At 41.8% G+C, this 27663-nt stretch overlaps 1 protein-coding gene across 6 annotated transcripts; it reads left to right on the top strand.

Annotated features, from left to right (window-relative positions):
* On the top strand, nucleotides 1-27389 carry inf2 (inverted formin 2). 6 transcript variants are annotated; one of them, XM_045715571.2, is made up of 23 exons: nucleotides 3-234; nucleotides 8270-8681; nucleotides 13562-13677; nucleotides 14163-14322; nucleotides 16983-17016; nucleotides 17246-17387; nucleotides 17513-17645; nucleotides 17820-18404; nucleotides 18567-18709; nucleotides 18827-18888; nucleotides 18975-19077; nucleotides 19185-19270; nucleotides 19497-19597; nucleotides 20445-20515; nucleotides 21394-21501; nucleotides 21650-21720; nucleotides 21827-21947; nucleotides 22079-22243; nucleotides 22378-22480; nucleotides 22608-22760; nucleotides 25013-25801; nucleotides 26090-26143; nucleotides 26989-27389. In XM_045715571.2, exons 2-22 carry the CDS (start codon nucleotides 8285-8287, stop codon nucleotides 26140-26142), a joined length of 3696 nt encoding a protein of 1231 aa, XP_045571527.1. In that variant the 5' UTR covers nucleotides 3-234; nucleotides 8270-8284; the 3' UTR covers nucleotide 26143; nucleotides 26989-27389. The 6 variants fall into 6 exon arrangements, 5 of the variants coding, with proteins under 5 accessions (XP_014021820.1, XP_045571527.1, XP_045571531.1 ...); XR_006769249.2 differs by having other exon boundaries at nucleotides 25013-26143; XM_045715575.2 differs by lacking the exon at nucleotides 26090-26143.
* The last annotated feature ends 274 nt before the right edge of the window (nucleotides 27390-27663 follow it).

The following is a 27663-nucleotide window of genomic DNA, read 5'->3' as shown; positions in this document are numbered from 1 at the left end:
AGCCAGTTGTGCCTGCAGCGTCGTCACATTGCACTCATGTGTAAACGATGAAGTCCACGACCAAACTGAAATTCCCCTAACCATCCCCACTCATTCTCCACTTAACCTCTACATACATTGTACAGAGGTATCCTGGTAAAGCACGAAAGAAAAAGGCGCTTGGAAGCGGGAAAGATACGTTGTCCGCAATCGGAGGACGCGATTCTTCAAGTGGTTATTTTGGCATAAGATCAGGTAAGCAGCGCAGCTGGAAACGCGCGATTTAAAGGGAATTGTCTTTTAGCGCATCGGTGGGCTATTTATGAGAACTTCAGACAACGAAGTGAATTTTTGAAGCCAATCGTTCCAGTAGGCAATCTAAATGATACATGATCTGAATTCGACATTATAAGCCGGTGATAGGTTTTCCCGTTATGTTCCCTTGTGACACCATGAAAATGGGAGCCGTCGAGAGCGCAAAATAAAGACAGTGCGCAACATTGGAATCCGTAGCACTAGAGTACTTACTTCACTTGATTATCAACCAGAAACACATTTTCACATCTGTTCCAAAGAGTAATATTACTGACATAAGTCTAGCCTACCTGTATTGATCATTATTTAACAGATGGCAATTCATCTAATGGAAATCACATCCCCCATTATCTCTTATTTATTTTTAACAGATTATTACAAGAGTGAATATCCTGACATAATGCATTTTGGAAATTGTCAAACATCCCCTTAGTGTTTCCCAAAGACACGAGGACTGCTTGTGGGTGATGCAGGTCAAGTTACATCAATGGAGTCCGTTGGTCCCTTTTGACAGAAACACAGACAGATGTGGTCTACATATAGCCTATGATGCATTTTTAACATATTCACATCCAGCTAATAAAATCATGCTTGTGCATTGCACTGTTTAACAGTAACCAGGTCGGGATACACTGTCCAAGTTCAGTTGGAAACCTCAGCCCTGTTTATATAAGGCTCTGCTTATTAACATCACTCTCTGATGGCCCTTTCATGCAAGCATGATCTCAGGAATGTTGTATGCACCTCTATGAATTTATTGTTCAAGGCAAGGCATGCTCAAAGTCATCATTATAACCATCATGGCCCGATCCAGGCATAAGGGGGGCCCCTGACCAAAATAATATAAATAAATATAGAATTACATTTCCTTGTGGATCAGCAGTTTCTCTCATGTTTTGTCAGTCACTGAATTAATCAGCCATGTCAGCTAACAGCTTTAAGATTGGTAGTTAGTCTAGCCAGATAATTAAACTTGTAGTAATCATCTCAAATTCCCACTGTAAGGCATTGCCATAACAGATAATTATTTTCGGGTTATCGTCACGGCCGTGTATCTTTCCCCTCACTCCGACACCGCGATGGATCTCAAGAAACTACACTGGACTTTCTGCAAACTGGAAACCGCATATCCTGAGACCATCCATATTTATTGTAGCTTGGGGACTTTAATAAAGCAAATCTGAGGAAAACGCTACCAAAGTTTTATCAACACATCGCCTGCGCTATTAGCTCATCAATAATTATTGACGATTGTTACTCCTCCTTTCAGACATCTGCTCTGAACTCACAGGTCTTAACATTGAAGTCAATAACATGAACAAGGTTTAAATTCAACCTCTTCAAATTCGCATCATCAATGAAGATAGTGAGAAATTTATTACAGGCTACTAGTTCTAGAAAATTAATACCAGATGTGAAATCGCTCATTAATACTCTCAGTAGTGCAAGTGAGGAGATGGACATCGCCAACACATAATTTTTTTTGGGGGGGGGGCAAATAAGTCACAGATACAGTTATGTTGAGTAGGCTGATTGGAGATGCTCAAACAACATAGAGCATCAAAGGATAATTCCAGGCAATCCAGCTTGATCTTTTAGAGTTATATATTTTGGAATGAGTTTTTCTGGTGGATTAAGTCTGCATTATGGAAACACGACAGTCAACTAAACTGTAGGCAGCAATGTTTGCTCTGAGACAGAACTGAGACAACCTGGGTCTGTCACTCATGGTCAAGTCTGGCATTCCAGTGACAACAAATACGATAAATTCCATAAAAACTGGGCTTCATGTGGCTCTATTCTTACCCCAGCCATGTTGTAGTTTATTTACTTTCTTCTGTTTGGCTTACACAACAGCCCCCTGCACTCAAAGTGATAAGAACAAAGTCATAGATTGTTTGAATCTTTCCTTTGAAAATACAGACATATTTTTCTATGCTGTATGCGTGAGCTGAGTGCTTACAAGGAAATCAATAGGGATAATCTTTTATTATACAATAGCACTTAGTTTTTACAGTAGAATAGTGGGTTGTTTTAATGTAGGCTGCTTCCCTTGAGTACATTTTACATTTACATTTTAGTCATTTAGCAGACGCTCTTATCCAGAGCGACTTACAGTAGTGAATACATTCATTTCATTTCATGCATTTTTTTGTACTGGCCCCCCATGGGAATCAAACCCACAACCCTGGCGTTGCACACACCATGCTGGCATTGCAAACACGCGTTGCAAACACCATGCTCTACCAACTGAGCCACAGGGGGGTATTCCTGACCTGCAGTGAGTAAGCCAATGTGAGTGTGGCTATGTGGGAGCTGTCACTGAGCATTAAGAATGTGCAGAAGCAACAAGCTAAAAAAGAATGCCCCTTTCTCCCTTTTTATCTAGATTACCCACAACTGGTCCAGATGTATGTTTATAAACATAAGCTCTTTCTCTAACTGAGGTCAGGTCAGCATTGTGTGAGGAACAACATTTTAAAAAGAGGAACACCAAATCTTGTTGTGGCAGCATGTTTTTCTTGTGTTTCCTGTCTCAGGAAATTCCTTCCCTTCCTAGTTCCTACTGAAAACTGCCTGACCCATGTTGGAAAGTCCTGCTGACTTATCTAGGAAACCCTACATGATGTTCATGGATTTCTCATGTGTCCATGACTGTGTTCATGACTGATGTTGTGGAATTCACCTAGACTAAAACATTCTGGGTCATTCCAAGAAACGAGTGCCTTTTGCGTTCATTTGATATTTTAAGTAGAAATTGTGCACAAATATTGAATTTTAAAAGCCTGTTATATTAAATGAAGTGCCCTTTATTATAGACCACATGGACAATTCTATAAATCTGAATGGAAGACCTCCTCCCCTAAAGGCTTTCTCATCCAAACTTAATGATGGTGTTGGAGTCATACGCAGCCACACAGTCGTGGGTGAACAGGGAGTACAGGAGGGGACTAAGCACACACCCCTGAGGGGCACCCGTGTTGAGAGTCATTGTGGCGGATGTGTTGTTGCTTAGCCTGACCACCTGGGGGCGGCCCGTCAGGAAGTCCTGGATCCAGTTGCAGAGGGAGATGTTCAGTCCCAGGGTCCTGAGCTTAGTGAGCTTGGAGGGCAGTGTCGTGTTGAACGCTGAGCTGTAGTCAATGAACAACATTCTCACATAGGTATTCCTTTTATCCAGGTTGGAGAGGGCAGTGTGGAGTGCAATAGAGATTGTGTCATCTATGGATCTGTTGGGGCGGTATGCAAATTGGAGTGGGTCCAGGGTGTCTGGGATGATGGTGTTGATGTGAGCCATGATCAGACTTTCAAAGCATTTCGTGGTGTTAGGTTCTAATTCTCAGAGTAAAACTCAACAGACACTATGAAAGCTTTAGACCAAGTTTATTCATCCCATAGGGTCAACACAGCTGCATTAGACACAAGCACTGATATTTAACCCTTCCTCCTAGGCTGAATCTCCTCCTACACATCTGCACAAACATTGTATCTTTACTGCTCGGCAGGACACTAAATACTTTTATTTTTATTTATCCGTTATTTTACCAGGTATGTTGACTGAGAACAAGTTCTCATTTGCAGCAACGACCTGGGGAATAGTTACAGGGGAGAGGAGGGGGATGAATGAGCCAATTGGAAACTGGGGATTATTAGGTGACCATGATGGACAGATTGGGAATTTAACCAGGACACTGGGGTTAACACCCCTACTCTTACAATAAGTGACACAGGATCTTTAATGACCTCAGAGAGTCAGGGCGCCCGTTTAACGTCCCATCCGAAAGACGGCACCCTACACAGGGCAGTGTCCCCAATCACAGCCCTGGGGCATTGGGATATTGTTTAGACCAGAGGAAAGAGTGCCTCCTACAGGCCCTGCAATACTACTTCCAGCAGCATCTGGTCTCTCATCCAGGGACTGACCAGGACCAACACTGCTTAGCTTCAGAAGAAAGCCAGTAGTGGGATGCAGGGTGGTATGGTGCTGGCAAATACTATGGGCCATAAACTTTTCTTTCTCCCTTAATGTGACCTGACCTGACCTCGACCCCCCTTCATCACTAATCTATGGCTCTCTCCCCTTATCAATGCCTACCACATGTGATAGCTTCCATGCACTCAGCAAATTCCAAGCATAATTGCACACACTATATACCTTCCTCCTACAGATAACCATTAACTTCTGGTGTAGACCCTCTAAACCTAAGCACTCCCTCAGTGACATGAATAAGTATATTTCATATTCTCATAACCCAACAGTGGCTACAGATGTGAGTGCTACTGGGCGATAATAATTTAGACATGTTACCTTGGTGTTCTTAGGCACATGGACCATGGTAGTCTGCTTGAAACATGTAGTTATTACAGACTGGGTCAGGGACAGTTTGAAAATGTCAGTGAAGACACTTGCCAGCTGATCAGCATATGCTTTGAGTACGCGTCCTGGTAATCCATCTGTCCCCGCGGTAAATGTTAACCTGTTTAAAGGTATTACTCACATTGGCTACAGAGAGTGAGATCACACAGTCGTCCGGAACAGCTGGTGCTCTCATGCATTGTTCAGTGTTGCTTGCCTCAGAGAGCATAGAAGGTATTTAGCTCGTCTGGTAGGCTCGTGTCACTGGGCAGCTCGTGGCTGGGTTTTCCTTTGTAATCCGTGATAGTTTGCAATCCTGCCATATCCGACGAGTGTCAGAGCTGGCATAGTAGGATTTGATCTTAACCTTGTATTGACACATTGCCTGTTTGATGGCTCGTCGGAGGTCGTAGCGGGATTTCTTATAAGCGTCCAGATTAATGTCCCATGGCTTGAAAGCGGAAGCTCTAGCCTTTAGCTCAGTGCAGATGTTGTCTGTTATTCATGGATTCAGGTTTGGATATGTAAGTATGGTCACTGTGGGCAAGATGTTGTCGATGCACTCATTAATGAAGCAGGTGACTGATATGGTAAACTCCTCAATGTTATTGGATGAATCCCGGAACATATTCCAGTCTGTGCTAGTGAAATAGTCCTGTAGCTTAGCATCCACTTCATCAGACCACTTCCGAATTGAGCGTGTCACTGGTACTTCCTGTTTTGCATTTAAGTAGGCATCAGGAGGATAGAGTTATGGTCAGATTCGCCATATGGAGGGTGAGGGAGAGCCTTTTATGCATTTCTGTGTGTGGAGTAAAGGTCATGCTGACATGCTGGTAAAAATGATGTAAAACGGATTTTAGTTTCCCTGCATTAAAATCACCGGCCATGAGAAGCGTCGCCACTGGATGCGCATTTTCTTGTTTATTTATGGTCCTATACAGCTCATTGAGTGTGGTCTTAGTTCCAGCATCGGTTTGTGGTGGTAAATAGACAGCTACGAAAAATTGGTGAGTAATATGGTCTGCAGCTTATCATGAGGTATTCTCCCTCAGGCGAGCAAAGCTCAAGTCTTCCTTAACATTAGAGATTGTGCACCAGCTGCTGTTGACAAAGAGACACACCCCCTCCCCATTATGCTTACCTACCCGAGGCTGCCGTCTGGTCTAGACAATGCATGGAGAAACCCGCAAGATATATTTTATCCATGTCCTTGTGCAGCCAAGAGAAACATATAATATTACAGTTCTTCAGGTCCCATTGATAGGATTGTCTCGAACGGAGTTCATCCAGTTTGTTCTCCAGTGACTGTACATTCGACAACAGAACACAGGGCAATGGCGGTCTATTTGTTTGCCGAACTAATCTCGTTAGGAGACCGCCTCACCGGCCTCTTTTTCACTGCCGCCTCCTCTTTCAAGTCCCGGGGATTAGAGCTTGGTCTGGAGTAAGCATAACGTCCAGAGCATCCGACTCGTTGAAGTGGAAATCTTCATCCAAATCGAGGTTAGTGATCACTGTTCTGATGTCCAGAAGTCGTTTTGGGTCATAGGAAGTGATGGCGGAGACATTATGTACAAAAAAAGTTAAGATTAGCATTAAAAAATGAAATAGCAGAATTGGTCAGGAGCCCGTAAAATGGCCACTATCCACTGCAGCAGCATAAAAATAAAATAAAAGAATAATACATTCTTCGATTCCCCCTGTCACAAGGGGATTTGTGGATGATTTAAGTCATCAACCCTGTTACTTTATTTGGCACTTAATAGGCACTTACTGAGACGGGAAAATGTGTTTTTTTTTATTGAACATGTGCTCTTTATGACAGAATGGTAACATTTGGTGAAATAAAATTTTAAAAATCACGAAGTTACACTACTCAAAAGGCACAGAATTGGTGAAATGACCCTTCTATTTACCATGGACCCTACTGTACATCACTTTGTACAGTTGAATAGATTGTAGATCCTTGTAAGGTGTTCATATGCTTGAGTATAAATATCATTAGATATCAGAAAGCAGCCAGTGAAACAGGAGACATTCCACTCATTCTGTAGCTAATGAACAGAGCTTTTTGACGGAGGATGAGAAGGCCTGTTGTGAAAGGGCCTGGCTGCCACGGTAACATTGTCACACTGGCAGCCCAAGTCGGAGAGAATCAGCCACGCCACGAACGTGTCTGGAATAGAACAGCTCCTTTTTTTGCCTGTTGAATTATAGGCAACTTGAGAACTGAATGGAAATCCAAATTGTAGGAGTTTACAGTTTCTTGCATTTCAGAGTTGACTTGAGTTCCATCTAAATTCCCACTGTGGGGGAATCTTATCATCAGTACCCAGTGTTTTTACCCTTTTGTTATTTTGCGTAGAGTGTTCATGAGAGCCTTTTACATTAAACTCAACACAGAAACATTATTTACATAGCCCAGATTCCTTAGCTAAGGCCATGTGTTGCAGAGCTGCGTGCAGAGCTGCAATTTGGTTGTTTATATTTATCCTCTCCAATACCATCTTGTTTAGGTTAGTCTTGGCAAGTGTGATATAATTAAAGGCATTTTGGGAGGAAAATTCTACCTCTACTTTTGTTCATTAGATTGCTAGATCATCACACGTCACACTTTGCAACTACAGATGAAGTATTTCTAGATTTCTGGGAATTTCTCCCTTTTTTAGACTCAATCCCTACCCAGTCAGTGTGGGCACTTGCATACACCGATTACCAGTGGTGGCTGGTGGCACTTTAAATGGGGAGGATGGGCTCATAGTAATGCCTGGAACGGAATAAATGTAATGGTCTCAAACACACCCAACGCCTGGTTTCATTCATTCCATTCTATTCATTATTATGAGCCGTCCTCCTCTTACCAGCCTCCTCTGCTGGTTACACATTACAAGAGATGTTGTGCGTATGTGGTAGTGGTGCAGGGTACTGTGAGGGAGCAGTGTTCTGGGTCTGTCCCAGAAAAGGTCACTTGTGTGATCAAAATGTGTGCATTTGTGCCAATGCCAGCCACTCACGGTCAAAGATCAGATGAGCTTATTAATATCCTGGGTGGTATTTTTCTCTTCACAGTGATACTATTACTCAAAACCTTGTTTACGGTTGGATGTAATTGAAAATAGAGTATATACACAGAATAATATCTCCCATAAATATGCACTGTCTTTGTCATGCCTGTCTTCGTGTTTGCTGTTGATTAGCTGACAGCGAGTCGCTTCCCTTTCACTACAGGATTAAGTTTGGATGTTTGGCAGGACTAATGACGACAGGACTGCTGACATATCATTCACTTGTCCCACAATGTGCAGAGCTGTCATTTCTTATGAATGTGCTATGTTGTGATAAAGGCCTGCATCCTTTAGACAGGAACGCCCTGAAACTATTCTAATGGGGACTAGTTGTCCTGCATATTTATGCAAAAGTCCATCTGCAGGTCAAATAGTTAATGGCTTGTTTGCACAAAACCATGCCAATAACAGTTTGACCATGAACGGCAAAAGAAAATTCACTTTCCACCCTTTTCAGCACTTTATAGTAAACAGGTTTATGTTCACTATGATGCTGAACTGAACCTCTTGCCCCCTTAATTAATTAAACTACCTTAACTTCCCTCCACAGACCCTCTCCATCACCATGTCAGTGAAGTCGGACGGGAAGAGGAAGTGGGCGGCGGTGAGGGGCCATCTGGGCTCCTCCCAGGACTCAGACACCCAGCTGGAGGCCAACCTGGAGAGTGCCGACCCAGAGCTGTGCATCCGCATGCTCCAGGTGCCCAGCGTGGTCAACTACTCTGGGCTGAAGCGTCGTCTGGAGGGCAGCGAGGAGTCCTGGATGGTCCAGTTCCTGGAGCTGAGTGGGCTGGACCTGCTGCTGGAGGCCCTGGACAGGCTATCTGGGAGGGGCTGCTCCCGCATCACAGATGCCCTGCTGCAGCTTACCTGTGTCAGCTGTGTCCGGGCCGTCATGAACTCCTCGGCTGGGATCCACTTTATCGTGGAGAATGAGGGCTACATCCGCAAACTCTCCCAAGGTTCTACAGCACCTAGGAATGAGAAATGCAGTGTTTAAAAATGTGTTCCACTGATGATTTAGTTATTTTATTTCCGCGTCGTACACCAATTGGTGCCCAGCCCGTATGGGCTTATGAGACAGGATATCAAGTATGTGTGCACAAAACAAAAAAACAAAAAACAAAATATATATATATATATACAGTATATATGGCACGTTGTGTTAGTTCAAAAGTTTGGTGTCACTTAGAAATGTCCTTGTTTTCTATGAAAACGTACATGAAATGAGTTGCAAAATTAATAGGAAATATAGTCAAGACGTTGACAAGGTTAGAAATAATGATTTTTAATTGAAATAATAATTGTGTCCTTCAAACTTTGCTTCATCAAAGAATCCTCCTTTTGCAGCAATTACAGCCTTGCAGACCTTTGGCATTCTAGTTGTCAAGTTTTGAGGTAATCTGAAGAGATTTCACCCCATGCTTCCTGAATCACCTCCCACAAGTGGGATTGGCTTGATGGGCACGTCTTACGTACCATATGGTCAAGCTGCTCCCACAACAGCTCAATAGGGCTGAGATCTGGTGACCAGTGTCTGTTCTTTTGCCCATCTTGATCTTTTCTTTTTATTCGCCAGTCTGAGATATGGCTTTTTCTTTGCAACTCTGCCTAGAAGGCCAGCATCCCGGAGTCGCCTCTTCACTGTTGACGTTGAGACTGGTGTTTTGCGGGTACTATTTAATGAAGCTGCCAGTTAAGGACTTGTGAGGCGTCTGTTTCTCAAACTAGACACTCTAATGTACTTGTCCTCTTGTTCAGTAGTGCACAGCGTTGTACGAGATCTTCAGTTTCTTGGCAATTTCTCGCATGGAATAGCCTTCATTTCTCAGAACTGACGAGTTTCAGAAAAAATCTTTGTTTCTGGCCATTTTGAGCCTGTAATCGAACCCACAAATGCTGATGCTCCAGATACTTAACTAGTCTAAAGAAGGCCAGTTGTATTCCTTCTTTAATCAGAACAACAGTTTTCAGCTGTGCTAACATAATTGCAAAAGGCTTTCTAATGACCAATTTGCCTTTTAAAATGATCAACTTGGATTAGCTAACATAACGTGCCATTGGAACACAGGAGTGATGGTTGGTGATAATGGGCCTCTGTACGCCTATGTAGATATTCCATTAAAAATCAGCTGTTTCTAGCAACAAAGGTCATTACAACATTAACAATGGCTACACTGTATTTCTGATCAATTTCATGTTATTTTAATGGACCAAAAAATTGCTTTTCTTTCAAAAACGAGGAAACTTTTGAACGGTAGTGTATATACAGGGCCAGTCAAAAGTTTGGACACACCTACTCACTCAAGGTATTTCTTTATTTGACTAATTTCTACATTTGTAGAATAGTGGTGAAGAAACTATGAAATAACACATATGGATTCATGTAGTAACCAAAAAAAGTGTTAAACAAATGAAAATACAGTTTATATTTGAGATTCTTCAAAGTAGCCACCCTTTGCCTTGATGACAGGTTTGCACTCTTTTTTGTTGTTATTTGTAATATTTATTTTTTTATTTTTTTAGGGGGTGGATCAGCTTTAATATTGCTGATAGATTGTTGCTTCCATCAATGTAATTGTCTGCATCATTTCCTATCCAACATATACATTTTTTTGTAAATATATATATATATATATATATATATATATATATATATATATATATATATATATATATATATATACACATAAGCATTCAGACATTTACACATATAGAGTTGAAGTCGGAAGTTTAAATACACCTTAGCCAAATACATTTAAACTCGGTTTTTCACAATTCCTGACATATAATCAGAGTAAAAATTCCCTGTCTTAGGGTAGTTAGGATCACCACTTTATTTTAAGAATGTGAAATGTCAGAATAATAGTAGAGAGAATGATTTATTTCAGCTTTTATTTCTTTCATCACATTCCCAGTGGGTCAGAAGTTTACATACACTCAATTAGTATTTGGTGTCATTGCCTTTAAATTGTTTAACTTGGGTCAAACGTTTCAGGTAGCCTTCCACAAGCTTCCCACAATAAGTTGGGTGAATTTTGGCCCATTCCTCCTAACAGAGCTGGTGTAACTGGGTCAGGCTTGTAGGCCTCCTTTCTCGCATGCGCTTTTTCAGTTCTGCCCACAAATTTTCTATGGGATTGAGGTCAGGGCTTTGTGATGGCCACTCCAATACATTTACTTTGTTGTCCTTAAGCCATTTTGCCACAACTTTGGAAGTATGCTTGGGTTCATTGTCCATTTGGAAGACCCAGTTGTGACCAAGCTTTAACTTCCTGACTGATGTCTTGAGATGTTGCTTCAATATATCCACATAATTTTCCTCCCTCATGATGCCATCTATTTTGTGAAGTCCACCAGTCCCTCCTGCAGCAAAGCACCCCCACAACATGATGCTGCCAGCCCCGTGCTTCACGGCTGGGATGGTGTTCTTCGGCTTGCAAGTCTCCCGGTTTTTCCTCCAAACATAACGATGGTCATTATGGCCAAACAGTTCTATTTTTGTTTCATCAGACCAGAGGACATTTCTCCAAAAAGTACGATCTTTGTCCCCATGTTCAGTTGCAAACCGTAGTCTGGCTTTTTTATGGCGGTTTTGGAGCAGTGGCTTCTTCCTTGCTGAGCGACCTTTCAGGTTATGTCGATATAGGACTTGTTTTACTGTGGATATAGATACTTTTGTACCTGTTTCCTCCAGCATCTTCACAAGGTCCTTTGCTGTTGTTCTGGGATTGATTTGCACTTCTCGCACGAGGTTGAAAAACAAGTTTTAACATAAGTGTATGTATACTTCCGACTTCAACTGTATATATAAACTCCAGTCGTACTTCATCAAAAGCCTTTTCAAAATCAGCTATGAAAACCATGCCTGGTTTCCCCGATAATTCATAGTATTCTATTGTTTCCAGTACTCGTCTTAAATGATCTCCAATGTATCGTCCGTGTAAAAAACCTGTCTGATTAGAATTAATAATATCTGACAAAACCTTTTTAATTCTATTTGCCAAGCATTTGGCTAGAATTTTTCCATCACAACACTGAAGTTTAAGAGGCCTCCAATTTTTTAAATGGGCTGGATCTTTATATATACCACTTGTATCCTGTTTCAGTAATAATGAAATCAGACGTTCTTGTTGCGTGTCCGATAATCTACCGTTTATATAGGAGTGGTTAAAACTTGCTAATATTGGTCCTCTGAGTATATCAAAAAAATGTTGGTATACTTCCACTGGTATGCCATCCAGGTTTGCACACTCTTGGCATTCTCTCAACCAGCTTCACCTGGAATGCTTTTCCAACAGTCTTGAAGGAGTTCCCACATCTGCTGAGCACTAGTTGACTGCTTTTCCTTCACTCTGTGGTCCAACTCATCCCAAACCATCTCAGTTGGGTTGAGGTTGGGTGATTGTGGAGGCCAGGTCATCTGATGCAGCACTCCATCGCTCTTCTTCTTGTTCAATAGCACTTACACAGGCTGGAGGTGTGTTGGGTCATTGTGCTATTGAAAAACAAATGATAGTCCCACTAAGCACAAACCAGATGGGATTGCATATCGCTGCAGAATGCTGTGGTAGCCATGCTGGTTAAGTGCGCCTTGAATTCTAAATAAATCACCGACAGTGTCACCAGCAAAGTTCGTTCACCTACTCTGCTTCTCACAGCGGTCGGAACCAAAAATCTCAAATTTGGACTCCTCAGACCAAAGGACAGATTTCCACTGGTCTAATGTTCATTGCTCATGTTTCTTGGCCCAAACAAGTCTCTTCTTCTTATTGGTGTCCTTTAGTAGTGGTTTCTTTGCAGCAATTTGACTATGAAGGCCTGATTCACACAGTCTCCTCTGAACAGTTGATGTTGAGATGTGTCTGATATTTGAACTCTGTGAAGCATTTATTTGGGCTGGTTACTCTAATGAACTTATCCTCTGCAGCAGAGGTAACTCTGGGTCTTCCTTTCATGTGACGGTCCTCATGAGAGCCAATTTCATCATAGCGCTTGATGGTTTTTGCGACTGCACTTGAAGAAACTTTAAAAGTTCTTTAAAAGTGACTACCTGGAACAAGGCAAAGGGTGGCTACTTTGAAGAATCTCAAATATAAAATATATTTTCATTTGTTTAACACTTTTTTGGTTACTACATGATTTCATATGTGTTATTTCATAGTGTTGATGTCTTCACTACTATTCTACAATGTAGAAAATGGTCAAAATAAAGAATTGAATGAGTAGGTGTGTCCAAACATTTGACTGGTACTGTATATATAATATAAAGGCCTTAGTGAGCATAAATGCACATACATAATCCGTAAGAATTTTTATTCAGTTGTAGATTTAGGAGTACAATGGCAACATGGAACATTTCAGGTCAGATATAGTCTGTTATGTCAGACAAAGTGTATGGAGTGAGACACTGTGTGGAGAGACAGTGCATTGCAACATCTTCACGTACACTGACACACTTATCACAAACAAAAAAACATTTTCAGAAAAGGGGCAAAGTTCACGTCACGTTTCCTTAAAATAAGCCATAACATTCTAGAGGACACCAGACAAGGGAGAAAGAAAGAGGCAGGATGTAATATGAGGATCATGACCATGGTTGTATTTATTACATCTTGCAACTGAAATCAAACCAAACAGAACCAAACAGCGAAAACGGAACGAAACAGGGAGGGACCTACCTGAATTTGTCCAATAGAAATTTTCAATGAAAAACATTTTCCATTTCGAGTAAATGGTTTCTGTTGCAAAACATTTTGCAACAGACAAAATGTTTTGCAACACGGTTAGCATAATGAATACACCCTATGTGTACACTGACTGTGACAATGTCTTACCACAGCCTTGGACACGTCCAATACCATGGTGAAGAAGCAGGTGTTTGAGCTGCTTGCTGCCCTGAGCATGTTCTCCTCTGATGGGTACCGTCTGGCCCTGGATGCCCTGGACCATTACAAGGCAAGTGCCATACAGCCAGACAAGCTGTCCCTAATAGACAGAGGCTATGGAAATATATACCATTCACCTACAGGATAAGTTGCCTGATTGTGATTTAGGAAGGAAGATGAGAGAAAAACAATTCTGGGGGGAAAGTACACATAACAATGTGTGTGATTTTGATGAAAGCTGACTGAAATCAGATATGACAAAAAAAAATGTTACATGCTAGTTCAGCTCAAAAGAATCTCATTAAATAGGATAATTAAAGTAATTTTTATTCATTCCATACATTACTGAATAACCACTGCCTTCTAGTGTACAGATGTTAGACTGCCTAAGTAACTTAATTATGTTATCTAGTTACATCCATAGTTGTCAATACATTGATTAATGTAACTTTTTGACCAATATTAAACCATTCCATGTATGGGGGGGGGGGGCTGTCCTCCCACAGTGTGAGTGAATGATATACAGTATGTCTAATGTGGTCATTTGTCCCGCAGGGTGTGAAGACCCAGCTGTATCGCTTCAGTGTGATCATGAACGAGCTGCAGGCCACAGACAACGTGCCCTACATGGTCACCCTCCTCAGTGTCATCAACGCCATCATCTTTGGGACAGACGACCTGCAACAGAGAGACAAGATGCGCAAGGAGTTTATTGGTACAGCGCATTGTTTATCTTCATTACTCAGCCACTTGGCAGAGATTCAGTTCATCTGCAAGGTCACACAGTGGCACATTGTTAATGAGAAAATGTATACTGAACAAAACTATAAAACGCAACAAGCAACAATTTAAAAGATTTTACTGAGTTATAATTGAAATATATTCATAAGGCCCTAAGCTAAGGATTTCACATGACTTGGAACACGTATATGCATCTCTTGGTGACAGATACCTTAAAAAGGTACGGGCGTGGATCAGAAAACCAATTAGTATCTGGTGTGACCACCATTTGCCTCATGCAGCGCAACACATCTCCTTCGCATAGAGTTGATCAGGCTGTTGATTGTGGCCTGTGGAATGTTATCCCACTCCTCTTTAATGGTTCGGGCCTGGCCCCTTAGTTCCTGTGAAGGGAAATCTGAACGCTACAGCATACAATGACATTCAAGACGATTCCGTGCTTCCAACTTTGTGGCAACAGTTTGGGGAAGACCTTTTCCTGTTTCAGCATGACAATGCCCCATGCACAAAGTGAGGTCCATACAGAAATGGCTTGTCGAGATCAGTGTGGAAGAACTTGACTGGCCTGCACAGAGCCCTGACCTCAACCTCATCAAAAACCTTTGGGATGAATTGGAATGCTGACTGTGAGCCAGGCCTAATCGCCCAACATTAGTGCCCGACCTCACTAATGCTCTTGTGGCTGAATGGTAGCAAGTCCCCACAGCAATGTTCCAACATCTAGTGGAGAGCCTTCCCAGAAGAGTGGAGGCTGTTATAGCAGCAAAGGGGGGACCAACTCCATATTAATGCCCATGATTTTGGAATGAGATGTTCAACAAGCAGGTGTCCACGTTCTTTTTGTCATGTAGTGTATGTTACTGGGTCCTTCTAGCTACTGTATATGCCTGTCCTCAATCTGTCCCCAAGCAACTGAATCTTGTGCAAACCTCATATTCAGGGATACAATTATGCATTTGTGTCTGGCATAGATGGTGTTTCATGAATATTTTTTGTTTTTGAAAAATATGTGTTTTAATGAAGGGGAAATCAAGGATTAGGCCTATCTACAGTATGCTGTAGATTTGTGTGCTGAATTTGTTGAAGAAATATGGGCATAGGCCTATCAAAATTTGATAAACATGCATGCTATGCATAATATTATGGTTCTTGACATTTTACAGTATTGTCTTTCCCAATATTAGACCTCTGATTATTTATTTAATTAATAATAAGAAGTCTAAGAGCATTCCAAAGCGGTCTAATGCCGCGTTCAAAACAACTCAGAACTCACCACTCAGAACTTGGAAATCTCCGACTTCTGACTTCAGTGCGTTCAAGACAACTGGGAACTCAGGGAAAAAACTAGCTCCGAAAGGTCATCCAACTCGAAATTCCATGTCAGAAACTCGGGCATCTTTCTAGCGCGTCAACCTAAAGATCACTTACATCATGATTGAACCTTTTTTTCAAATTCCCAGTTGTCTTGAAAGCGCCATTATCTTGGGCCAAAGTAGGCTATTCTCTATGAACAGGCTTTGATTTATGCCTACCTTTTTATAATGGCCTACTGGCTGCAGTCTAACAAAAGCTTGTCGGAAGTCAAGTCGCCATTCCCTTTCTTTGTGAATTTGCTATTCACGGTAATACATTGCAATACATTTTAGATTTTTTTTTAATTCTGTAAATGTAGCCTATTCGAAGTCGTTCCACATCACCACTCTACTGCAAATACATTTTTGGTGCGTTCAAAACAACTGGGAACTCGAAAAAGCGAGCTCAGACTGAGAGAAATCGAGAAGTCATTGATCTTCAGGTAAGAGAATGGTGCATTAGTAACCAAGCGGGAAGGGGAATTTACCACATACGACTGGGAAAAATTCCTTTGAACGACCTCCAACTGATAATTACTGGTGGGAAAGTCGTCTATCATCCTGAGTTCCCATTTCTCCCAGATGCTGACCTCTGACCTCACCTAATAAGGAAATTACCTCGATAACAGCATTTCTGGCAGTTAAATGCAGCAACAAAACATTATTTATAAAATGCAATCTATTAATATCATTTTTGAACACTATAATTTGTTTACAAGCATGATAGCTGTACTTTTAGTTTATGGTTTACACAGCTTGTTGGCCATTAGCCAATCAGTGTTTCTCAATGAATTCAAACCATATGAATGCATCCAACTGGTATTTACGAATTCACAACTGGTAAATTCCCACCTTCCACTTGGTTATGAACGCAGCAGAAGTCAAAGCTCTGATATGATGCCTGAGTTTTCGACTTGTATGCCACGCTCAAAACAACTGGGAACTCGGAACTCAGAAATATCAGACTTTCGACTTTAGTGGGTTGGAAAAAAATGAGCTCCGACTGGGAAAAATTGTTTTGAACGCTGGTCATCCAACTCGAGTTCCCAGTTGTCTTGAACGCACTGAAGTCTGAGGTCGAAGATTTCCAAGTTGTCTTGAACGCACCATAATTATGTCCTAATCGCTCACCTGCAATTGACTTCACTCGCTGATTCCAGATCATATTCCGCAGTGTTCCAACTTTTTAATAACCTACTTTAAAGTAGGAAACTGATCAATTGGGAGTTGGATCATTGTTTTTGTGACTGTCTTTATTAAATGCAGTGTTTCTGTTTTATAGGATTACAATTACTTGATATACTGCCCAAATTGAGGTGAGTGCCTTGACTTACTTCCTCGTTTCATTGTGACTTTTTTGTCATGTGCAGATAAGAAATGCCCATGCATTGGTCAAGTACAATATAGTTTGAGTGAAATGGTAAACAAAACCTTTGTTACCTGCACATTTGTCAATAATTTTGTTGATTTGATGTGCAAGTGGGAAATAAACATTAAACAGGCTACTTGCTCAATAGGCCCTTTTTAATTGTGTGTGTGAGACAGAGATGAGGAGGATGAGGACTTGATCATTCAGTGTGAGGCGTTTGAAGAGGCCATGTCTGAGGATGAGGAGGAGCTGCTGAGGGTCTATGGAGGCATAGACATGAGCAGTCACCAGGAGGTGTTCATCACCCTCTTCAACAAAGTGAGCAGAGCTGTCAGCTGCACTGCCATAACACTGCATGTCACCTACTCATGGCTAGTTCCGTAAACAACAAAATTATAAGTGCACTCAAAATAAGGTTTGGATGTGTGTTGGTCTACCTCAAGGTGAGCAGTTCTCCGTCGTCCCGCCAGCTGCTGTCCATCCTACAAGCCCTGCTGCTGCTGGGGCCCGAGAGGGCTGACATCTGGCAAGCCCTGGAGGCCATCACTAACCGGGCCATTCTGCTGAATCAAGACTGTGAGTCATCACGCTCCTGACACATTCAATAGTTCAATAGGCTATCCCCTAAGAGAGTTATGGGCAGAGGACTGCAGTCTGGGTGAACAGAGTGCGTCGGAAAAATGTTTGTCTTGGTTACATATCAACAAAGTTCAGTAGATTTGAGTGTTTGTGTGTGATTCTGTGCTCCAGCTCATATGGACTCTCGTGAGATTATTATGCAACGCCTGGTGTTCTCAAAGCGCAGGACAGCTGGTGTCGATGCTGTGGATGGTCTGCCACCCAAGAAGATTGATAAGGCTGTTCAGACCGATATGGTGGACGACGACCAAGAAAGACTGACCAAATGCTCCACAAATGTGTCCTCTCCTGCACTACCCCCTCCACCTTCCTTATATCCCAATATGATGGGACCAGGTCCCCTTCAGTGCCCACCTCCCCCTCCTCCACCCCCCACTCCACCATTACAACACATTGGAGGTGGAGTACCCCCACCACCAACTCCTCTACCCAGGATGCAGATTTCCCCAGGATGCACTCCTCCACCCCTACCTCCCCCATCAGGAATGGGCGGTGGAGGACCTCCACCACCCCCACCCTTGCCCGGTATGCCAGGCCTGCCGCCTCCACCACCACCTCCCCCTGGCATAGGTGGCATTGTGGTGGCCCAGAGTAGCCAGTCCCTGGGGTGTGTCTCTACTGCTGCCTCCAAGGCAGGCCGTTGCCCCACCCTGAGGATGAAGAAGCTCAATTGGCAGAAACTCAGAGCTGTCACTGGTGAGTGGAAAACCTTGGCATCTCTCTTCAATGATCCTCCCCTGTGTTTATAGAGGCAGTCTGCTCTATGTAGGAGGGGAAAAGATTGTCTGGTTGGATTTTTTTGTGAGGTAATTCCAGATGTGTTGTGGTTATTCTCTCCCTCCTTTAACATACACACAGATGGTCATTCCATGTGGACTTCAGCTCAGAAAGATGCTCCTCTGGAGCCCAACTACTCCAGCATTGAACAGCTGTTCTGTCTCCCAGTGACCGAACACAAAGACAAAGGGGCAGCTGCTCCTGTCAAGAAGGAGCCTAAAGAGGTGCACTGGTCAACACTCATTACAGCTCTTGTATCTGGAGCACACCAAAACATGGCTCATTATGAATCCTAAAACAACCTCCCTAACAAAATGTATATTCCCCTCTTCTCTCTACAGATCTCCTTTATTGATGCAAAGAAGAACTTGAATTTGAACATATTTCTTAAGCAATTCAAATGGTAAAGTAATTTGTCATTAAGTCAGTATTGATTTCAATGTTTTTACCCCATTGAGCTGACTTTTTTCTCCATGCTTCTCTATCTAGCTCTCATGATGAGTTTGTGGTGTTGATTCAGAGTGGGGATCGCTCTAAGTTCGATGTGGAGGTCTTGAAGCAGCTTATTAAACTCTTACCTGAGAAACATGAGGTACTGTAGGTACCAGATAGACTTTCACAATGTTTGCAAATCACCTTTATTAATACAGCAAACATGGTGGTCTGACTAAAGAGCCTCCCTTTTCTGTCTCAATTTAGATAGATAACCTGAAATCCTTCCAAGGAGAAAAATTTAAGTTGGCCAATGTAGACCGATTCTACATCTCTCTCCTGGCTGTACCATGGTAACTGCTGTTCCTTTTCTCATTTTCATAATTCCTGCCACCTCACTGGATACTGTATGTAGAGAAGAATCTCTGGCTGTGATAGTTAACGGAATCTGGTGTCTGTTTTTGTTTGGCACTTCCTTGACTTGTCTTTCTTAATTCCCAATGGTATCTCTCTTCCCTGCCATACCATCCCTACTTCGTATCCTCGCTCTCGTGTCCTCGCTCTCGTGTCTACCCACAGTTACCAGCTGAGGATAGACTGTATGTTGCTGTGTGAGGAGACCACCTCAGTACTGGACATGCTCAAGCCCAAAGCAGAGGTGGTTGAATTAGCATGCCAGTGTAAGTCAACAGCAACTTTCCTGTATGAACACCAGTGGTGGAAAAAGTACACAATTGTCATACTTGAGTAAAAGAAAAGATACCTTTTATAGAAAATGACTAATGTGAAAGTCACCCAGTAAAATACTACTTGAGAAAAAGTATTTGGTTTTAAATGTACTTAAGTATCAAATGTACATTTCATTTATAAGATATACGTAAGGATCTATAGTAAAACATTCCTTATATTAAGCAAACCAGGCGGTGGCGTTTTTTTTTTTTTTTTTTTTACAGATAGCCAGGGGCACACTCCAACACTCAGACATAATTTACAAACGAAACATGTGTTTAGTGAGTCCGCCAGATCAGAGGCAGTAGGGATGACCAGGGATGTTCTCTTGATAAGTGCGTCAATTGGACAATTTTTCTGTCCTGCTAAGCATTCAAAATGTAACAAGTACTTTTGGGTGTCAGGGAAAATGTATGGAATAAAAAGTACATTATTTTCTTTAGGAATGTAGTGAAGTAAAAGTTGTCAAATATAAGTAGTAAAGTAAAATGCAGAACCCAAAAAATGACTTAAGTAGTACTTTAAGTAAAAACACTAAGTACGAAACACTCATGTTACAATGATTACCTTATGAATCCATTGCATATTTTTGTAAGCTAGCAGAGGACACAGTAAGGGTTATTATTAAGAATTGTTAGAATTGTCAAGAGTGGTAACTATTATATGCTGTTCTATGTAGAACAAATTGTTGCTTTGTGCTGGAAATGTTTTAACTACTCAAGTGTTGATTTTTCAAAATGACTAAAAGTGTATTGTTTTGCGTAGAATGTTTCATTAAAAAAAATGTGGTCTCCTCAGGTCTCAGAATGAGCACTCTCATGCCTAGTTTCTGCAGGCTCATCCTTGATGTGGGAAACTTCCTCAACTATGTAAGTAAGGACTCTCCAAATGATGGCATTCCTACCTGACAAAGTAATGTTAGGATATCAGTTAACCTGTAATAGCTTTTGTGCCGAACCCACAAGTGTTTCAGGTGCCAAGCTTATGGTCATTTTGCAGTAGGTAGGGAGATTCCTAGATGTGTGCAGGAGGGCATGGGACTAAGGAATGTGTAGTATTGGTGAAAAAAAGGTATGTGTTAACTATCGAGGTGCCCATGTTGCTGAGGATCAGAAGTGTCCGGTATGAGAGAGACAGGTTGAGATGGTCAGTCAGTTGTACTGAAGGTGTCGTATCCTGAGGCAGTGAATAAAGTAGAGGAAGATGGGTCAATGTTGAGGGATGATAAGAGGCTCCCAGTGGGTAGTAGACCTTTGCCAGTACAGAATGATAGGCCTACGAATTAAATGTGCTTCAGAAAGGTTGGCTTTTTGGTGTTCATTGCCATGGTTATCAAGTGTAATGCTGAAATGGAACGTAAATCACAGAAAATAGGTTCTGTTGTGGCAGCTGCACAGAAGTACTTAGGTTTACGAGGTTTTACTGCAGAAGAGTTACAGGGAGTGTTGAATGGGAGTGTCCCGTTCTCCCAGACCGTCAATCAAAATGGTGGAAAGGGGTGGTGGGTTTTTAATGAATGTAGGGTTAGTTGGCAGGCTAATTTGTTTTTTCCTTTTTCCCCTTTTTGCATCACAAAGTATAATGGATTTATACTCCAGTCCAGTTGGTAGTGGTAATGTACCATTAATATTGAATGTCAACAATCGTTAAACCCCACCGATGAAGGATGACATTCCACTCACCCGTAAACATGTAACACTTATGCAGTCTGAAAAGCTCTAACTCCTGACTCTCTGCTTGCTCACAGGGAAGTCACACAGGGAATGCTGAGGGCTTTAAGATCAGCTCTCTGCTGAAGCTGACTGAGACTAAGGCCAACAAGAGCCGCATTACCCTGCTCCATCACATTCTGGAGGTAACCCTATTATAAATTATAGCGCTTTAGTGCTTTTCTGAGGATAAAAACAACTTTGGTCAGTGCTCCTCACAGAAACCAAACATACTTCACATGGACAATCAAATCAAAGTTGGAAATCATAAATAAACTCATGACTTGTTTACAGGAGGCAGAGCTGAACCACCCAGAGCTGTTGAACCTTCCTGACGACATTGAGATTTGTGAAAAGGCAGCTGGGTATAAAACCCTTTTTATTCAAACAATTGTTATTATGAGCTCTGCAATTGATAAACAAATGATTAAATTACATTAACATTTATAAATATTGACTTTTATCCATCAGAGTTAACCTTGACTCCATTCAGGCGGAAGCCGGTGCCTTACTAAAACGACTGAAAGAAGCGGCAAAGAAAGTCACCAACTCTGTGGACGATGTAAAGGAGCAGTTTGAAAAGGTCATTGAGGTATGAAACCAGTGAATTGTATTCTATTGTGGTTGCCTCCCAATAATGACTTTTTTTAAACTCTTTTGGAGGTCAACTATACACTAGCGTTCTTTAAAAGGCAATGGTTCAACCTCGTTTCTCTCCCCAAGGAAAACCTGGAGGCCTGCCTGGATTTGGAAAAGCGGTTTGCAGAGATTGTGAGGAAGAAGGGTGACCTGGCCCTCTACCTGTGTGAGGATGCAAACCAACTCTCCCTGGAAGAGCTCTTCGGCGCCATTAAGACCTTCAGGGGGCTTTTCATCAAAGCCTTAAAGGTCAGAGGAGCACATCACTAATAGACGGATAAATGTTAATAATGCATATTTCCATCACTAGTACATTGAAAACAGAGGTTTGGTTATGAAGTTGCCTCAAATCCTCTTTCCCAATGTTCTATGTACTTCCACAGGAAAACAAGAGCAGAAAAGAGCAGGCTGTGAAGGCGGAGAAAAGGAAGAAGCAGCTTGAGGAGGAGGAATCCAAGAGACAGAAGGGGGAGAATGGAAAAATAAGTGAGTTCTTCTGATGGTCCATATCTCCTGTCTGTCAGGAGTCTATGTTTTGTATTCCCACTAAGACGATAGAGTAGCCTGCCATGTGGTATCTTAATACATCTTTTTCTCTATCCTCTGTCACCAGTCCGGAAAGGACCCCCGCCACAGGACGATGGCTGTATTATCGACCACCTCCTTAATGATATCCGGAAAGGCTTTCATCTCAGGAAGACCCGGCCCAGGTGCGAAACGGATAGCCCCCTCTCTTGTGAAATGAATAGGGATACGGGCCAGCCCGGTAAGGACAAGATGACTCTTACCCTGTCCTGTCTCCAGCTTCACTCCTATACTCAACCATAACCAGGCTTCGCCGATATATTATATATATATATATATATATATATATTGTACCAGTCAAAAGTTTGGAAACACCTACTCATTCAATTCTTTATTTTTACTATTTTCTACATTGTAGAATAATAGTGAAGACATCATAACTATGAAATAACACACATGGAATCATCTAGTAACCAAAGAAGTATTAAACAAATCAAAATATATTTGAGATTCTTCAAAGTAGCCACCCTTTGCCTTGATGACAGCTTTGCACACTCTTGGCATTCTCTCAACCAGCTTCACCTGGAATGCTTTTCCAACAGTCTTGAAGGAGTTCCCACATATGCTGGGCACTTGTTGGCTGCTTTTTCTTCACTCTGCGCTCCAACTCATCCCAAACCATCTCAATTGGGGTAAGGTTGGGTGATTGTGGAGGCCAGGTCATTTGATGCAGCACTCCGTCACACTCCTTCTTGGTCAAATAGCCCTTACACAGCCTGGAGGTGTGTTGGGTTATTGTCCTGTTGAAAAACAAATGATAGTCCCACTAAGCGCAAACCAGATGGGATGGCGTATCGCTGCAGAATGCTGTGGTAGCCATGCTGGTTGAGTGTGCCTTGAATTCTAAATAAATCACTGACAGTGTCAGCAGCAAAGCACCCCCACACCATAACACCTCCTCCTCCATGCTTTACGGCGGGAAATACACATGCGGAGATCATCCATTCACCTACTCTACGTCTCACAAAGATAAGGCGGTTAGAACCAAAAATCTCAAATTTGGACTCCTCAGACCAAAGGACAGATTTCCACCAGTCTAATGTCCATTGCTCATGTTTCTTGGCCCAAGCAAGTCCCTTCTTCTTATTGGTCCTTTTAGTAGTGGTTTATTTGCAGCAATTTGACCATGAGGGCCTGATTCACGCAGTCTCCTCTGAACAGTTGATGTTGAGATGTCTGTTACTTGAACTTCATGAAGCATTTATTTGGGCTGCAATCTGAGGTGCCGTTAACTTTTAATGACCTTATCCTCTACAGCAGAGGTAACTCTGAGTCTTCCTTTCCTGTGGCGGTCCTCATGACAGCCAGTTTCATCATAGCGCTTGATGGTTTCTGCGACTGCAATTTTCCGCATTGACTGACCTTCATGTCTTAAAGTGATGGTCTGTCATTTCTCTTTGCTTATTTAAACTGTTCTTGTCATAATATGGACTTGGTCTTTTACCAAATAGTGCTATCTTCTGTATACCACCCCTACCTTGTCACAACACAACTGATTGGCTCAAACGCATTAAGAAGGAAAACAATTCCAGAAATTAAGGCACACCTGTTAATTGAAATGTGTTCCAGGTGACTACCTCATGAATCTGGTTGAGAGAATGCCATCATGGCAAAGGGTGGCTACTTTGAAGAATCGCAAATATAAAATATATTTTTATTTGTTTAATACTTCTTTGGTTACTACATGATTCCATATGTGTTATTTCATAGTTTGATGTTTTCACTATTATTCTACAATGTAGAAAATAGTACAAATAAAGAAGCCCTTGAATGAGTGTCAACGTTTGACTGGTACTGTATATTAAGGGGGAAGATTAGCTTTAATATTGAGGATGGATTGTGGCTTCCATCAATGTAATTGCCAGCTTCATTTCCAGTCTCCCATATATTTTCCCCTAACCCTACCATACCTCCCCTAATTGGAGTAAACTAATGGACAACAACACTTAGGCTTCTACTTCCAGCTTATACATACTATATACATTTTACAGACCCAGTATATTTTACAATAGTTGTTTTGCTTTTAGTCCCTTCAGCTACCCTCAGCCCCTCCACTCTATCTCTGACCACCATCTAGTTTTGATTCATATTTTTCAACTGTGCCGTGATGTTTCACAAAAGTTCTGAACCTTTCTATTCTCAGTTTCTACAAATTGTAAATTAAAGAAACATCTTTTGCTAAGAGTATTATTGATCTATTACTTTTTAAATAATCCTCTGTGCTTACATTTTAGCTTTATTGCAGCCACTACCAATTACACTTGCTTAATTTCATCAAGAATGTGTGCTTGGTTGTGCTTCTTTGTGTATTTTATTTAACAGCACTTGCCAGATTTAAACATTGCCTGCTTAATTAAGAATGATGGAATGTTAGGAATGCCTGGTACAGTAGACCTGCTCTTCAAGCATTAACAGAACCTCTCTCACCTGCAGGATCAAGTGTCAAGCCTGTAAAAGAAGATGTCGAAGCCTCGGTCTCAGAAGCCTCCAGTACTCCCATTCCCACCCAACCCCAGGCAGAGGAGAGGGCACCAAGAGAAGGAGTGAACGAATGCCCCAGCAAACCCAAAGAAAAATACCCAAAAAAAACAGCGTTGTCAAAGACTAACCGGCTCCCAGCTGAACCCCAGGATGGAGGGGAGCCTCTGCCAACCCTCCCCACAGACAATTCGTCACCTCTGGCGATACTAGGAATGGATGTCCTAAATAACACCCCAAGTCCCTCTACCTTCACAGACCTGGCTGAAATCAACCAGAATGTCAACAGTGGCCTGGTGACGGAGGACTTGATGCCTGAGTGCTCACAGAGCAATGGAGAGGGTCAACTTAATGGAGCCTGCACAATGGCTGTCACTGATATGGACATGATTATAGAGAGCAAGCTAATGGGAAAAACCATTGGCCAAGATGACGTTGAAGGTAAGAGGAGCAGCATGATGGTAAAGACTGTTAGACCAGATGAGACTGGGGATGACATGATGGTGAAGATGGTGGCACAGGATGAGGGTGTAACTAATGGACACCGAGACACCAATGGCAACAAGTGTTTGGTCAGTGCGGCGCAAAGCGTACTGGCTTACGATGTGCACGATGGAGTGGACTCTAAAGATCTGCTCTCATTGGTATCTGAAGCTCTGCCTTCTTTTGAGTCGGGACCCCTAACACCAGAGGATAAAAAACAGCAGAAGCTCTTTAGAAGAAACAAAAATAAGAGTAATGAAGGTAATGTATTCATTCATTCTAATAAAGATGTTTGGAACTGTGGTCTCCTGACGTGTATGAAAGGGAGATGTTGTCCCCTTTTTTTATGTGGTTTTATTGCATTTTACGTTTTATATAGTGTCTGATCATTTGGTGCTGTTTTTAAAACTTAAGTTTTAGCATGAATGTACTGTTTTTGGAAAACATTCTTAAAAGCCTCCCATTTACATCGCATTGAGTCCTTTCATGATCATCAAGTAGTTTGTTTTTTGTGTTTTTTTTTGTTTTTTTTACTCTCTAAAACACAAGGTAACACTGGAAAGGGACACCCTAAATGTAAAAAGGGGTGTGTGTTGCAGTGAGGTAGGTCAAACGACTGGATGGAAAACTAACTGGTGCAAGCAGGGACATTTTTATCAACGCATCAGCACCAAGCCATGATTTCAATTAACAGACGAGCGTCGGTCTAACCGGGGATCTGGTTTAATCTGATTGTGTCTTGTCTTGCTATTAACACTGTCCTCTTCAGTAAAAATCTATAAAATCCCTGGTAATCAAATTGTAATAACTCAAGATAAACCACTTTGTCTGGCATCTTGGCTGCTACTTTATGCCCTTTTGTCAGCCTGAATCTTATCTTGACAAGACTTACTTAAGCTCAAACTGACACCTCATAAACGCCACAGTTGAACATTTATCATTTATATCCAAGTACACTTCGATGTCATACCTCAGCGGGAAGACCTTGCTTAGCACTTCTGCTCTGTGTGTAATTTTTTTGAAGGAGTTTTTCTGTCTTTGTTTCCTGTACCTCCATACCTATATGTTGTTGAACTGCCCAACCTCACAACAACCTAAACAGCTAAATGGATTATTTAAACTACTAATACAATTACTTTTTTTTGTGCTTCCTGTAAACTGTGTCCTTTTGTAAGTCTGTGTTTGCTGAAAGATGTCTTAATTTAAATTAATTTAGTGCTTTAATGATCTAGAGACTGATGCAACCAGTAGCACTATGAGTATTTTGGAAATGAAATGGCATAAGAAACATAATAAAAGTCCATTCTCACCCCTGCCAAGCCTCTTTCTGATCCATCAAATGCAATAGTAACTACAAATGTTGGGATATTATCGGCAAACTATTTTAAAGTCATTGGTATGTCATTTGATTACTGCAATCTATTAATTTCAGTCTGTCCTCTCCCTAGGCGATTCCAGGAAAAGGAAGTCAAAAGGGAAGGAAATGTTGAGATGATTTTTTTTGTTTTTTCCCCATACATGGTTTGTGCACATTGCAATGGACTAGGTCTACGTTATATTGGACTAAATTGATTCCTCCAAGAAGATATCAGCATGTTGTTTCTTCCTTTTGGATGATTTTGAGTTCTTAAAGATATTGAAATCAACTGAAAAGCTGCCATTGTTCCCTGGCCAGGTTGATTTGTAGCCGACCAAGAGGCTGAGTCATGAACACGTTCCCATGCAGCCTGTTATGCTCCGTGAGGCTACTACTGTCTGTGGTCTCTGCACAGCCTCAATCCCAGCAAACCTACTGTCACTTTTGAAATAAATGAATGATATATGTTGAAAATAAAAGAAAATTCCCTTATTTTTACACTATAGATTATTTGAACATCTATAACAGCTGAGTTCATCTGACTCTGGGGAAGTAGATAAAAGGCCACATTGCCAAAATCCCAAAGTATCCCTTTAACTACGGTCTGTCTCTCGCCTTGCAGTTCACGCTCTCTGCCTCGTTATAACCTGTAGTCAGTCCACATGTGTTTAGGGTCGAGCACCTCTGTTAGGTCAGTGCGGGGAGCAGGTGCGTATCCATGTTGCTTGGGTCCAAGAATCATCTGTCTGTCCAAACTGCAAATGTC

This window comes from Salmo salar, chromosome 01, assembly GCF_965601325.2.
Source record: "Salmo salar chromosome 01, fSalSal1, whole genome shotgun sequence".
NCBI classification, from domain to species: domain Eukaryota; kingdom Metazoa; phylum Chordata; class Actinopteri; order Salmoniformes; family Salmonidae; genus Salmo; species Salmo salar.
This window is presented reverse-complemented; position numbering and strand designations above follow the sequence as displayed.

What these genes read in the sequence shown, in the direction of transcription:
- inf2 (XM_014166252.3), top strand. Translation starts at nt 8,285, where the DNA reads ATGTCAGTGAAGTCGGACGGGAAGAGGAAGTGGGCGGCGGTGAGGGGC. An exon ending in CATTCTGCTGAATCAAGACT is followed by an intron (nt 17,646 to 17,819) that starts GTGAGTCATCAC and finishes TCTGTGCTCCAG; the next exon opens with CTCATATGGACTCTCGTGAG. An exon ending in AGTTTGAAAAGGTCATTGAG is followed by an intron (nt 21,948 to 22,078) that starts GTATGAAACCAG and finishes TCTCTCCCCAAG; the next exon opens with GAAAACCTGGAGGCCTGCCT.